The sequence below is a fragment of the Mustela putorius genome, unplaced genomic scaffold (assembly GCF_011764305.1).
Source record: "Mustela putorius furo isolate JIRA1106 unplaced genomic scaffold, ASM1176430v1.1 tig00000407_pilon_pilon_pilon, whole genome shotgun sequence".
Taxonomy (NCBI): domain Eukaryota; kingdom Metazoa; phylum Chordata; class Mammalia; order Carnivora; family Mustelidae; genus Mustela; species Mustela putorius.
Window position 1 is genome coordinate 19472160 of NW_025421373.1, and position 15036 is coordinate 19487195.

The 15036-nt window shown below is 37.9% G+C and overlaps 1 protein-coding gene across 2 annotated transcripts in view; it reads left to right on the plus strand.

Moving 5' to 3' along the window:
- The window catches only part of ITGA1 (integrin subunit alpha 1), a 175616-nt gene that overhangs the window by 88921 nt on the left and 71659 nt on the right, over positions 1 to 15036 (plus strand). For both annotated transcript variants that reach the window (XM_004737905.3, XM_013051321.2), the window contains exons 7-8: positions 11120 to 11268; positions 14591 to 14741. In XM_004737905.3, the coding sequence (XP_004737962.1) occupies positions 11120 to 11268; positions 14591 to 14741 (300 nt within the window). The remainder of the gene's footprint in view (positions 1 to 11119; positions 11269 to 14590; positions 14742 to 15036) is intronic.

The window sequence follows — 15036 nt, forward strand, 5'->3', positions numbered from 1 at the left end:
GACCAGCTCCTGACAGGCAATCAGATGAGAGGTAGCTGCGGTTGAATTGGCCTGCAGGTGCAGGATCCATGAGTACAAAGAAGTGTGTGTTTATGAATCATTGTGGAATCAGGCTAGGTCCTGTTCATAGACTCTTCCGGAGGTGAGCAGAGCCTTCTGCAAACAAAAGCAGAGGACATCCCTGATGTCTAGGGACTGCAGTAGTGAAATATATTCACTCAGACAAGGATGTAAATAAAGGGAAATCTGCAGAGAACCCACATGAAGGCTGCTAATACCTTATAGCATCTGATCCATGTCTCTTTTTTTTCATTTATTTATTTTCAGCATAACAGTATCATTATTTTTTCACCACACCAGTACTCCATGCCATCCGTGCCCTCTATAAACCCACCACCTAGTACCCCGACCTCCCACCCCCCTGCCACTTCAAACCCCTCAGATTGTTTTTCAGAGTCCATAGTCTCTCATGATTCACCTCCCCTTCCAATTTACCCCAACCCCCTTCTCTCTAACTCCCCATGTCCTCCATGCTTTTTGTGATGCTCCACAAATAAGTGAAACCATATGATAATTGACTCTCTCTGCTTGACTTTTTTCACTCAGCATAATCTCTTCCAGTCCCATCCATGTTGCTACAAAAGTTGGGTATTCGTCCTTTCTGATGGAGGCATAATACTCCATAGTGTATATGGACCACATCTTCCTTATCCATTCATCCGTTGAAGGGCATCTATGTTCTTTCCACAGTATGGCGATCATGGCCATTGCTGCTATAAACATTGGGGTACAGATGGCCCTTCTTTTCACTACATCTGTATCTTTGGGGTAAATACTCAGGAGTGCAATGGCAGGGTCATAGGGAAGTTCTATTTTTAATTTCTTGACGAATCTCCACACTGTTCTCCAAAGAGGCTGTACCAACTTGCATTCCCACCAACAGTGGAAGAAGGTTCCCCTTTCTCTACATCCCCTCCAACACATGTTGTTTCCTGTCTTGCTAATTTTGGCCATTCTAACTGGTGTAAGGTGATATCTCAATGTAGTTTTAATTTGAATCTCCCTGATGGCTAGTGATGATGAACATTTTTTCATGTGTCTGATAGCCATTTGTATGTCTTCATTGGAGAAGTGTCTGTCCATATCTTCTGCGCATTTTTTGATATGATTGTTTTGTGTGTGTTGAGTTTGAGGAGTTCATTATAGATTCTGGATATCAACCTTTTGTCTGTACTGTCATTTGCAAATGTCTTGATAGCACCAGTCAAGTAAGAATTCCTGTATCCTTTATTCATCTCCCCCACCCTTGTTCCTGGAGAGGTCAGAAACTACAGCTAACGATCTAAGGGAAGGTGAGTAAAGAAACAAAGAAACAGCCAGTTGTGCCCCTTTGCCAACTACATGCTTCTCACCCACTCTAAGTAAGTAAGTAAGTAAAGGGAGCAGAGAAAAATTAACTACAAATCAACTTTGATATTTTATCTTCTTGAGTTTGTTTTAATTTAGGTTGAACTATATGAAATTATTGTTATTTGATCTTTTTTTTTAACCTAGAAATATAGCAATTTCATGTGGTACAACTAAATTAAAATACAGTTGACCTAGAACAATGTGAAGATTAGGGGCACTGACTCTCTGCATTGTTAAAAATCTGCATATAGCCTTTGATTGCCTGAGAACTTATTAATAGTCCATATTATTGGAATCTATATTATTAGTTCATAATATTGGAAGCCCTAACCAATAACAGAAGTAATGGATGAACATATTGTATATGTTATACATATTATATACTATATTCTTACAATAAAATAAGGTAGAGAAAAGAAAATGTTATTAAAAAATCATAAGGAAGAGAAAACACATTTACAGTACTATACTGTATTTACAAAAAAAAAAAAAAAGTCATGTATCCGTGGACCCACACTGTTCAAACCTGTGTTCCTTAAGGGTCAAATTATATAGGTTTTTATTTTTTTAAACATATATTTTAAATTTTACATTCTGACTATACCTCATGAGTCCTTGTTTATTATATTGATATAGTCATGCACTCAGTACAACATGTAAAGATGAAATATAATAACCTATTCTCTGCAGTCATAGATTTGTCACTTAGTAACTGCATGTCCTGAAAGGTAGTTGCAAAGATGTGAAAGTAGTTGTCAACACAATGAAAAAAAACAAAAAAAGGAAAAAAGGGAGAAGGATGGAAAACAAATAAAAAAGCTTACATTAAGGAGTGCACTTGTTGTGATGAGCACAGAATAATGTGTGGAAATGTTGAATCACACCATATTGTACACCCAAAACTAATATAACACTGCATATTAACTAAGTGGAATTAAAATTTAAAAAACTTAAAAAAATAAAATGTCCATATGACAATTAGTATATATTAGGAAATTGCAACATGATGACAAAAAGATCAACTCCAAAGAGTTACTCAAAATTTCTTCCATGTTTCGGTGTGGCCCCATTAAGAGTTTTGAAAGATACTGAAGGAAATTTTGTAAACCAGTTTTTTACCCAAGACAGAGTAAAGGCTATAAAATTGCCTTTTAAAAAAAAAACCACCTATAAAAACAAACCTGAAACACTCTGAGCTTGCCATAAAAGATATGATGGTGTAAACATTATGGAGGCCTTATTGATCCTCAATACCTAAACATAACATTGCTTTTAATAATAAATGAGAATGATATAAATATGCCAAATACGAGTGCATTACCCTAAATAAACCCAGTAAATTGTGAGGCTTGATATAAAAGTGAAATATACTAATGGAACAATGTCTAGATTGTTGCTATCAAGAGTGTAGCATAACATTAAACCAGGCAAAATGAAAGAGAGAAATTAATTAAATTTTAGGAATATTATTTATCTTTCTTTTTACTGCACATTTTATGGCCATTTCCCTAGAAGCCTTAAATATGAGGTCTGATTCATTGTTTTGAAGTCTGAAAAGAACCCTGACTGCGCCTTGCAATCGTATCCTTGTCAATCAGGCTATAGTTTCTGACAGTGGTGCTATGAATGAGGAGAATCTTCTTGATCACTAACCACCCAGTCTCCATTTTCCCCTACTTCCATGCATAAGTCACCTGCGTTGTCTTTCCAAGGTAAAGTTCAGATCATAACATTTCCCTAGATAAAAAAATGTATCTCTACCTGCTGAATAATATCCAAGCTCTCCCCTGGATTATACGGCGTCTGTTACCTGGCACCAATCATTGCCACTGCCCCCTGCCTCCCTGGTGCCTTGTGGCCTCCCTTCTTGCTCTGCAGCCACCCCTCTCTGGCCCTCCCTGAACACGTCATCCGGGTCCACATGAGTCCCTCTGTCCAGAGAGACTTTCTCTACCCCAGGCCCTAGGTACCAGGTAAACTTCATAGACTCATTTCCTATGTCACTTGCTCTGTCACTTTCTACCCCTGCTTCCCATGAACAATTCTTTCTCCTCCCATGTTCCTGTATCCTATGCTCACCCTTCATTTATTGTTCTCATCAGTTGGTAGCACTACTCTTTGCTTCATGTGTCTGTCTCTCCTGGCAGACTATGAATTCCGCTTTGACAGCATGGGGCCTTAATTCTTTTATTTATGACATACAATAGAGTGTTAGGTGTTGCCCAACACATAGGAGGTAAATCATTTGGGTTGGGAAAATTTCATTGCTGGGATTTTTCTCTTTGTGTTAAAAATCATTGTTGTAATGACCTCCTTCTCTCATTCTATTTCATGAAGTCATTGAGCTAGAAGTACTTGTTTGTGGAGACTGTCCCCACCAACACCCCTTTACATTAGATCTCAGGTTTTTCTCTGCAGATGTTCCATCCCTAGCCCCATTCACCTCTCATTCTGATTTCTGCCACAGTCTCCTGTCTCCTCAGAACCTTACTTTTACTCTCTCTTTGCGTTTTTGAATTTGAATGCGTTTCATTGTGGCAGCATCCAAGAGGACAGCTAAAGACACCCTTTTCCTAGGACTTATATCTATCATCTATCAATTTTATGTTTCTGAGGACTCATTTCATCTCCTTGGAAACCAGTCCCATTTATGTCCCTCTCCATAGTGACAAGAGGTTAAGCATGGTTTCAGCTAATGTAGCCTCAGAATGGCCTGTGCTGATGGTTCACTTGGACTGCCGTCTGTATTATTACCACATCATACTCTGACTTAATTACATTAGAAGCATATTACAGGGCAGGGCTTTTGTACCATAGTTTGGTAAAAGGAAAGAGAAAATTGGTCAGACACAAAGGCTGAGCTCTTTTCATGTTAAACAATTGTGCATCTTACAGAGAAAACTTCATTATTTTTACCCTATCATTATTTCCCTAAAGAAGCCATTGAGTTGGTAATGTTAATTGTTGAATGAAAGCCCAGAAACTTAGTTTGTGCTAGAAATAAAAATTTGGGCACTGCTGTTATAACAGCGACTTAACAATACAAAGTAATAATATAACTCTAAATGAGAAATAATTCCATTCCTTCATAGCTCTTCGACTTAATACACTTAATAGCTATTTTGTACACTTCTCTTTCTTAAACTTCTTTGTCATTCTGCTGTGACTTGAAGCTTCATGAGAGAAAAATGAGAAGGCCCTCCTTTCAGTGATTTCTTTTATATTTCTCACATTCACTTTCCTCCTCTTTCTTCTCGACCCCCCCAAAAGAAACAAAGCCTCTTAGATAATTAATTCATTGTAATTCAGCAGATATATATGAAGTATCTTACTGATTGAATATTATGCTAGATGCCATGGGCAGTTTGAAAAATGAATGAATGAATGAACTCTGTCCCTGAACCCAAAACACTTCCAACTTAGAAATGAGATAAAATCTTATATTTGGGCAACTACAGTACATGATATTATATCATGACTATAACAAAGGTAAGTGAGGCAGAACAATTAATTGATCTTTGCAAGATCAATTAATGTTTTAATTAAAAAAATGTTTTCCAAACTGTGTTGCTTAAGGTGTTGAATATGTTCCTCGCAAAGAATGTTCTGTTAAATAACAATAAATTGTATCAAGTCTTCCAATTCATGATTCACGATTCATGTTTTCATATTAAAGATTCTAAGAGCACTTTCATTTTTTCTAAATATTTATTTATTATTTTAGAGAGGAGGGGAGGGCCAGAGGGAGAAAATCACAAGCAGACTTCCACTAAGCATGTAGCCCAATGCAGGACTCAATCTCACAATCTCGAGATCAGGACCCCGCTTGAAACCAAGAGTCTGGGACGCACAGCCCCCCCCCCCCAGAGCACTTTCAAAAGAATTTGCTTATGAGTCAGAGTAGAGCAACTGGGGACAGGAGTAAGAGGAAAGCCTTGGTCTTTTGCATTTGAAATTTGTGGCTTTTTTTTTAACTTAAGTCAATATAAATAGCAGAAGGAGAAAGAAAGGCAGACAAAAGAGCTAAAGGAGGAGAGACAGAGAGGTTGTAGAAGGGGGTCTTGCTGTAAAGATACATATTAACTTTGTGTTACCCATTGTTTTCCAAGATTTCTTGGCCATGGCACTCCTTAAAAATCATACCTAGTAACATACAAAAGGATGCTAATACTCCCTAGGAAAGGAGTAAGGGAATATTAGTCTGTGGCTTAGCAGAAGAAGGATTAAATCTCACGTTTAAATGGAAGGTTTGAGTCAGTGTTAGAAACCTCTGGTTCCTGTAACAGAATCCTCAGCCAGTTGTGTGTCTGAGTTATGCTCTAGCCTGAATCTTAGTTCTCTTTGGACTTAGACTATAATTATATACTTGTATCTTTTGTTTACTTAATCAGGAAGATCAAACTGTATCTCCCTAGGAAGTAAAGGCCTCCCTTCCAGGTGTCTCTGAAAAGGAACTGTGCTACTTGTGATTCACCCACTCCTTATCAGTGTTTTTACTATCTTCCCGTACTCTTACTGATGTCATAAGCTACTGTTTTTCCACTTTCTCTACATCGAACCTCTTGCTTCTTTTAGCTGCCATCCCTGCTTACTTATTTCCATTCAGCAAACATGCCTAGAATCTTTCTATCTCCAATACTCAACAGTGTTCTACTTAGCTTCTACCCTCTGGTTTTTGTATCATTCCAACAACTGAAGCAACCGGCTGCTTCAAGTTGAATATGATGATTATTGGCTGTTTTTATTTTTCTCAATTCCTAGAATGATTTCAATTCCTCATCATTTTTTACATATTTTCCAAGCTCCAGACAGCTTTGCTTTCTCCCATTCTACATTCATAACCTACTGTGTGTTCTTTACCTGGGTATGTCACTCAGGAGGCTACGTTGTCTTCCCTCCATGAAGCCTTTCAATGTGAGACAGTAACTATGCTTGTACTTCTCTCCTCCAGTCTCCTTACAATGTGTATTCCTCACTTGGCTCACTTTTTATCTTGCTATTTACATCACCTTTATTTGATTCTGTTGCATATGTGCCTATACACAGTGTGCTAGTATGAATCTGTTTTTACCTGCCTTAAATTATACACTAAGCTGGAACTGAAACCGTTTTTATTCACTGAGTCTCATCAATACTCAGCAAGCATTACTTATATTTTTGTGTGTGATTTTACCATTTTCATGTGATGAAAATCAATAAATGGCACCCTTTTTATGGGGAAGACAGAGCAGGCCTTATTCGGCCTGTTTTCTAAGGAAATATGCAGCCCAGTATCAGCCAGGGTCCCACACTATGTCATTTCCGAGATTTGAGTTTCCACTGTTCAGTCTTCTCATTTCCCACACTTATTTTTGTCTCCCTTTTTCTGCTTATCATTATTTCCCTGCTATCTCAATTTTCTACTTGCTTATGTGAAATGTTACAGTCATCTAGTAAGAATTTATGCGGGTCAACTGTAAGCAAAGCAAAGCAGTGGTGTGGGATAAGAGATACCAAAAGCTATGACATAGTCCATGCTCTTTGCCCCTCTTTGCCCCTCTAGAACATACAATGTAGTTTGGGAGATAAAGCACGCATACAAAGCAGTTGAGAAGAATGCTGTATTCACGGGAGCAAAACAGATAAGTTTGCCTCAGGGCTTAGAGAAGAGCCACAACAGTATGAACTAGATTGGTGACTAGGTGGGGAAAGTTTTGCAGAGAAGGTGAAGCTTGAATTGGATCTTCCAGAATGGGTAGCAAAAATTTAGTTTTGTTAGAGGGATGAGAAAGGATAGGGACAGCCCCTGGGTCTGGGGAATCCTAAAGTTGAGGGAGAACAAAGAAGGTGCGGTCAAGCTGTTGAGTGACTGCAGGTCAGGGAAAGAAAACTGAATTTTATCCTACAGGTCTAGTATTTCAAGGAGCACCTTGAAGTTTTATCTGTTTTCTATTGTACGCAGAATAAAAATCCTCCTTCAAAGTGTATTTCAAAGTGTATCTTTCAAGTGTATTGGTGTAGTAGGCCATGGAGAATTATTAGAGATTTTTGAACAAGGAAGTTATGTGATAAAAGCAGAATTTCAAGACATTTAGTCTTCCATGAATATGTAGAAGGAGCTGAGGAGAATGGAATTGGAGGGAAAGCGAGAGTGGAGAGACCAAATATTGACACAATCTAAGTTCAAGGCAGTGAGGTCTAGCCTGGGCCGATGAAGAAATTCAGAAACAGAGATAATGGATCACATGAAAAGAGGTAGACTATACGGAAATTAAACAAGGCTGTTTGTGGCATAATATTTGACATTTGCAACATACTTTACATATCTTATAAAACCTTCTATGAACTATTGGATTATCTGGACACCAAGAATAACAGAAAAATTTTAGTCTTTTGTTAAGTCAGAAATCGGTGTTTTATATCTCCTCTCTCCCTCCTTTAGGTCTGGTTTCCCAGACACAAACTCTAAGAAAATGAGCCAAGTGACAGTGATTTACTAAGGGGCTTTTAAAAGAAAATGGTAAGATATTTGGCAGAGCAAAACAGTAGCAACTGAGGACCATCAAGGGTGTGATTTCAGGTGAAATCAAGACCTCAAGCTGATCTGGAAGGGAAGCTCCAAGTTGAGTCAAGGGACCGGTCTTTTGCTGCCTGGGTTCAGACATTGCCTGTGGAGAGGAGGGAGAAAATTTCCAGGCACTTCTGGTTCTTTGAGCCTCTGGAGCAAAGCAACTCTAGCAGTCCAAGGGCAGTCAGTCATTTGAAGAGACTGTCAGGTAGAGTTGTTAGAAACAAAGTGAAAGAAAGGGTGAGGCAACTGGCAGTTAAAAAGTCTCTAAAGAATAAACTTACAAAACTGAGATATATGTTAAGTAGGTAGAGAAAGAGAGAGAGGAGATATAAAGCACTGATTTCTGATTTACCAAGGAGCTAAAATTTTTCTGCTATTCCTGGTGTCCAGTAATCCAATTGTTCATAGAAAGTTTTATAGGATATGTAAAATGTGTTCCAAATGTCAAATATTATGGCATAAAACAACCTGTTTGCCTCTTTTCATGTGACCTCCTCCCCATGTATCAGTGTGATACTCTCTTTTTCCTGAACAGTTAAATCTTAGGACTAGAATTTGATGGAACTCAATAAATGGAGCAAAGTGCATTCATTAGTACAAAGGAGTCGGACTGTTGGGCGGTGTTATGTGCAACCACATTAGAGATCCATGGCCATAACTTTAAAGTGAGACCAGTCGACAAGTTGTGTGATTTCTGTGTTGAAACATTTAGTGTCACAGAAGCATGCAAAGAAAAGGAGATATTTGGACTTAACCAGAGTTGGAAGTTAGCCAAGTGAATTAATGGAGGGGAAAAAGGTTAAAGGAGTTAAAGTCTGCAAGTAAATGATTATGGTGATGGACCATGGAATCTAGGCTAAGTTTAAAAAAAAAGTAGGATCTCTGAATTAATTAGAAGTCTTGATGTGGTGAAGGAATTGATGAATTAGATATACTATGTAAATGAGTTTAAGTTAATGGCCAGACAGAAGAACACTTGAAATTGAGATGGAGGTGCTGCAGTATTTAGTACTTAGTATTTAGTACACCTGGAGGTACTACAGATGGAGGTAGCAGCTTTTAGTGGAAACTAGCAGGTTGAGGTGACAGAGAATGTGAGGGCTTTAGGGAGGTGTGTGTTGGTAGAGAGGAGGTTGAGTGATAGAAAAAGCCCAGGGATAAGGAATTCTCATCTTAGACTAAACCCTTCTCTGCCATGAAGAGCATTCTAAACCTAAATTCCTCATTTATAAAATATGGTACTAATTTCTGTTACTATAATCTGAATAAATTAGGAAAAAGGTTTTTAAAAGCATTAAAAATATAGGATACTACTCTTATTTAAGTATGGTGGCCTTAATTGCTCCAAGATGTCTAATGTACTCTAGAAGGTAGCTCAAAGATAATAAAAATTATTTTAAATTGGAAGGTTCTCTTATTGGTTTCTGAAAATGCCAGAGTATACATCTGGCTTACAAGAAGACACAGTAGTGGAAATGTACCTTTTAATCAAACATGTAATTAAGCCTGAAAATTTCTGACAACAGTGACATCTGCAAAGGAAGCTGGAAAGTAGATGTCGATCCCCCTGACACTTGGAAATAGGATCAGACTTGGAAATAGGATGGGTTTGAAGCAAGCAAGAGGCAACTTTATCAATGAACAAACTACACAATTGCCTGGGAAAGAAAATAGCCTGTCTCAAATAGCTTCCCCAACCCAAGAAATGTAGTGCCCAGAATTTCTTCATTAAGACATTCCTTTGGGGGGCACCTGGGTGGCTCAGTGAAGCCTCTGCCTTCAGCTCAGGTCATGATCCCAGGGTCCTGGGATCGAGCCCCGCATCGGGCTCTCTGCTCAGCAGGGAGCCTCCTTCCCCCTCTCTCTCTGCCCGTCTCTCTGCCTACTCATGATCTCTGTCAGTCAAATAAATAAATAAAATCTTTTAAAAAAAAAAAAAAAAGACACTCCTTTGGGTGTAGAATCCTCTGAATCTTGAATTTTGGGGAAAGAAAATTAAATAAAAAGTTATCTTCAGTCACAATTCTTGATGTAGATTCGTCTATTGGTTCACATCAACATTTAAAGAAAGGTATTAAAAATGAATAAGAAAAATGGGCATCTCTAGGGGAGAGGAGAAGAATAAGGAGCAAGAGAAATCAAATCAGGACACTTTACCCTCTGTATCATTTTACTCTACGGTGGCTCTGCAGTTAGCTGCCCACATTATCCAGTCTATGCAAAAGACAGAGTGAAAGGAGGGAGGCAAGACAAAGAAAGGGAAGACAGAGAACATGAAACGGGATGGTGGTGAGAAGGGATGGCAGGAGAGAAATGAAACTACATCTGAGCTAGATAAAGCCTGAAGCACGTATGAGCCCTCCCCAGATACATGCCCCACTTATTACTCATCCAGACTCATCTTGTTTCACTTCCCCTCACAGCCTGGTCCAGGCTTATTGACTTCCTTTTGGTTCTCAGGACATCCCTGCTTTTTGCTCATCTCCTCTTCTGGACCTACAGATTCCCCTTGTGTGGACCCCATCCTCCCACTCAGCCTCCATCCAGAGTAGGTTTCCACCCTCCTTGTACCTTTCAGTCTTAACTTGAATATCACTTCTAAGAGGCTTTCCCTGAGCCTCTTCTGAAGTAGGACCTTAGGTTCTCCTTGCTAAGCAGCTTTTCCAATACAGCCCTCTCCACAGTTGAACATGCATTGGAATGATCATGGGTTGAAACTCTATGTCTCTGTCTAGTTTAGAAGCTCCATGAAGGCAGAGAGCAGGTCAGCATACAGCACCTTCTACACCCACCCCCAAGGCCTGCCAGACCCACTCAGTAGAAACTACTGAAGAAATAAACCAATTGTTTGAGAAGTTTAATAACAGCACTATCATTCTTGTTCTCTGGGCTGTAACTATCCACATGTAGCAATGGTTATTGCTGTCAAAAGAGAAGGATTTGTGTACTGATGAATTTTTAAACTCATGAATTGATGAATTTTAAACTGATTTTATGATAAACGATAAAATCATTTTCATGATTTTAAACTCATGAAACTGATGAATTTTTAAACTGAAAGACAAAAATGTATATTTGATCCACATCTTTAAATAAAGAAAGAAAATTGATAATGGAACATTGCTAGGTGGCTAACTCACAGTGGGCTTGGTATTTCAGGTTGGAATTGTACAGTATGGAGAAAATGTAACCCATGAGTTCAACCTCAATAAGTACTCCTCAACGGAAGAGGTACTTGTTGCAGCAAATAAAATAATCCAGAGAGGTGGCCGCCAGACTATGACAGCCCTTGGAATAGACACAGCCAGGTATGTGGACTAAAAAATAAATCAAAGTAAAAGACTGCAAAAATAACTACTCACAATCAACCCCTTTGAAGTGTTGATTGAGTATTTACCTTGACAAGATCTAAAGCCATCTTTTTAAAAACTAGATCCCATTGATTAGCTAACAGGTTTAGGACCAAGTTTTTCTATGATATAGTCTCCCCACCCTTCATATCTTTCCTCTTATTCTGAAGGTTGAATGATGGAAAATTCAGTCACAAAAATTGCTATAGTCTGCTGCATCATGTTCTTGGGTACTAAGACATAATATTAGTGAATATCTTTTCCCTTCGTTCTTTGTTTACAGTTTCTAGGAATCTCATTTTTTTTAAAAAAAGGATAATATTCATCCACTTCTACTCCACAGTATTTATGTCCTAATATGTCCATAATTTTACAGTACCTGGTGTAGGGCTATTGAACTCTCAAGTAACAGTTTTTAAGAGGTCAAGTTCAATATTCCTGTAATTGACAATATTTTCAGTGCAAAGATTAAAAGGAGTTGTAAGAACTTCATCATTCATGCACACTTTCTTCCTTTCTCCAAATCCCCTCTACTTTACATCCCTTTCTTCCTCCTACCGTCCGTGGAAAGCACATGTCCACTCTGGTTGAACTTCATTCTATGAGAAGCTACAGAACTCTACTTCGATTACAATGTAAAACATTTTTTTCTGTATTTTTGCCAACTGCATTCAACTCTTTCATCTCTTGCTATTTTTTTTCCTGATTTGCCTTTAAAGCTAGTAAGGTTCTGAACAAAAACTAAACAATACCAAAATCACAGGAAATCTAATAAAGTTTGACTAATATTAAGGATCCTTCTGTTAAGTGTCTTCAACTTTTGGACTCTCTTCTGGTTTTAAAGAGCTAATTAGCCACACTTTCATTTCACCTGCCTGCTAAGATCAGTATTTTAAGGGGGTTAAAATAGTTAATATGGATATTCTAAAGAATGAGTTGGATATTCAAAAATTTAAAATTTTACATGCAGCATTGAACTGGTAAGTGTTAAAGAAGCATGTGGTTCTACTTACATGGAGCTCAAGAGAAAATAACCACAAACAGATGGGGTAATTTTACATTTACCTGCCTGTAGGATCACCAGTTTGCATGCACGAAGAGTGCACATGTTGAGGTGTACTAAATGCACCCTCTTAAATAATTGACTAAATGTGACTGCACATTCAAAGTAAATCAAAGTGTTCTTTAAAAGCTCTGAGCCTGTAGGGAGCTGTGTATTTTCCAGAGGCAACCACTTAAGAATGAATATTCATCTTTGAAAACTAACTGAAGAAATATTCTGGCTGCTTTGCTTCTGCATAAATACACTCTAAATACCATGACCCTATATGGTTTTTGCCTACATGTTTCACAAAGGGTCTAGCTGTAGGACACATAGTTTATTGAGTTTTCTATATAAATAAAACTCTATAATGGTATTACTAAGTATCTTTCTTGTATATTAGTTTTTCACATTGAAGCATATTTTTAATTGTTCTTTTGGCAGGGCCAGTTACAAACAGTATTTTTAATTTGTTAGAATGCTTAACTTCTATTTTCATTGGGTGTTAGTATTGGGGGGTAAATGGCAATTTGCTGAAGATATTTGAAACAGAGAGAGTGTACGCAGGAGTTCTGCCAGTGGCTACTCTTACGTTATATAAAACCAACCCTTGTTTAGATCTACCAGGTTTTCTTTAAGAAATGTCTTTTAATTATCTCCACTGGTTGAGGTTCCTTCAGTAATGGCCTGGATCTTTAAGAGAATTAGGAAGTTTTGATGATCCTCTAAGGAGTTAGGACTGCAAAAAGGATTGAATCTTATATGATATCCATATCTGGATTTCATTTAAAGACTGGACTTTAACATCTGTTTTCACCTTTGTTTGTACATATAAAGAGGTCAGAAAATCTATCTTTATAGTGTAGAGGGCAGAGATATGTATTTCCCTAATGGCCTACTTTTTTAAAAATAGCTTCTTTATTTTGAAAATTATAACAAAAATTTAAAAATGTAAAAAATAGTATAACAAAATCCTATGTATTGACCAAACAAATCAACAATTGTTAACAACTTCTCACATTTACATTCAAGCCTTTCAAAGGAAAATAACCAGAGATAAAATCCCTTTGCCCACATCACCAAGATCTTTTAGCCTGCTCACAAATTACCTACTGTTGTGTATATTTACTGTGTATCTACAGTAAAACTAATGTATATTGTGCAAACCCTTTGGAAGGTTAGTTTAAGAGAAGTGTTTTTGGGGCATATCAAAAACTGCAGCTGTTTGTCCTCATGACCAAGGAAAAATATTGAAAGGGATCATTCAGCATAATGATTGCTGCATTTTATACAAAGATCTAAAAAATATTATATGAAATCTTTTCATTATTTCATTCCTAAGTAAAATATACTTGACTCCAGAAAGGAATGTGAGTGAGTAAAAGAAAATAGAAAAAAATATGCCCGTGTGTGTGTGTGTGTAGAAGCACAAGACAACAAAAATTGTTAATTTCACTTCTCTTCCATCTCTTTCCATAAATGCTTTTTGAATTAAATAAAAAATTCTGTTTTTGCAGTTAGGTTATAGCATTTTCATTTTCTTTTTGTTCCACTTTCTTCCACCCCACACCCAGCAACCAGTGTCCTAAAACCTAGTTCAGACCACAACTTTCATAGGTACTCCATCCACTCTTGTGCCCCACAGCCCTCCTCTATCACTGACTCATACCACAGCCATCAGCAGTCTTTCATTGCTATGTCCAATTTTCCTCCATATCCAAGAAAACTCTCAAGCATTCACAGCCATACAAAATTCTTTTTTCTCCCATCTTGTCAACTCAGCACAGAGGATTTCCATATTGTTCTATAAACATCAGAGTAGATGTGGTGGAAGTGAAGACAAAGCAAAAACTTCTGCCAAAAGCAGAATAAAAGATGAGTGTTTATAGAGAAAAGAGTGGCTGAGCAAGTATTTAAGATCTGAACTTCTCCAGATCTGATGTGTACTCTAGTCATACCTTCCCTGAGAAGTTTCCAAAGAATGAAATACTGCTGCCCTTTGTATATGGGATATGTGATGATTAGTAAAATGGTGACCTCTTCATCATCTGGGAGAAATCTAAAACTATTACAAATAACAATCATCATGCCTCCCAGCTTGAATAATGGTTGTGAATGTTGATCTTGGAGGGACAGCACTGTTCTAACTAGAGTTGTCAGTGTTTTTCTTTCATTTACCATTTGCCTAACCTTGGGATGGTGTTTTATTTGCTTCTCTTTCCTCTGTGTTCACTTCAGGAAGGAGGCTTTCACTGAAGCTCGGGGTGCCAGAAGGGGAGTTAAAAAAGTCATGGTAATTGTGACCGATGGGGAGTCCCATGACAACCATCAACTAAATAAGGTCATCCAAGACTGTGAGGATGAAAACATTCAGCGGTTTTCCATAGCTGTAAGTATATGGCTAGAGATGGCTTTCAAACTCTGGTGTGAAGATAAGAGGTGTGTACATATCATGATTATTTTATGAAAGTTACACAAACAAGGTTGTAAAGGAGAATCTTCTCCATTTGAAGGTACACTCTGTGGGGGCAGGATTGGGTCTTGCTCCCTTTGTGTCCTAGGGAAGGAAGGACAAGAGGAAGAAAGAGACAGAAATAGGAAAGGAAAAAGAAGTGCAGGAAAGGAGAAAAGGACCCTCATCATGGGAAAGAATACTGGAAGGATGGAGGGAGGAATGGAGGAAG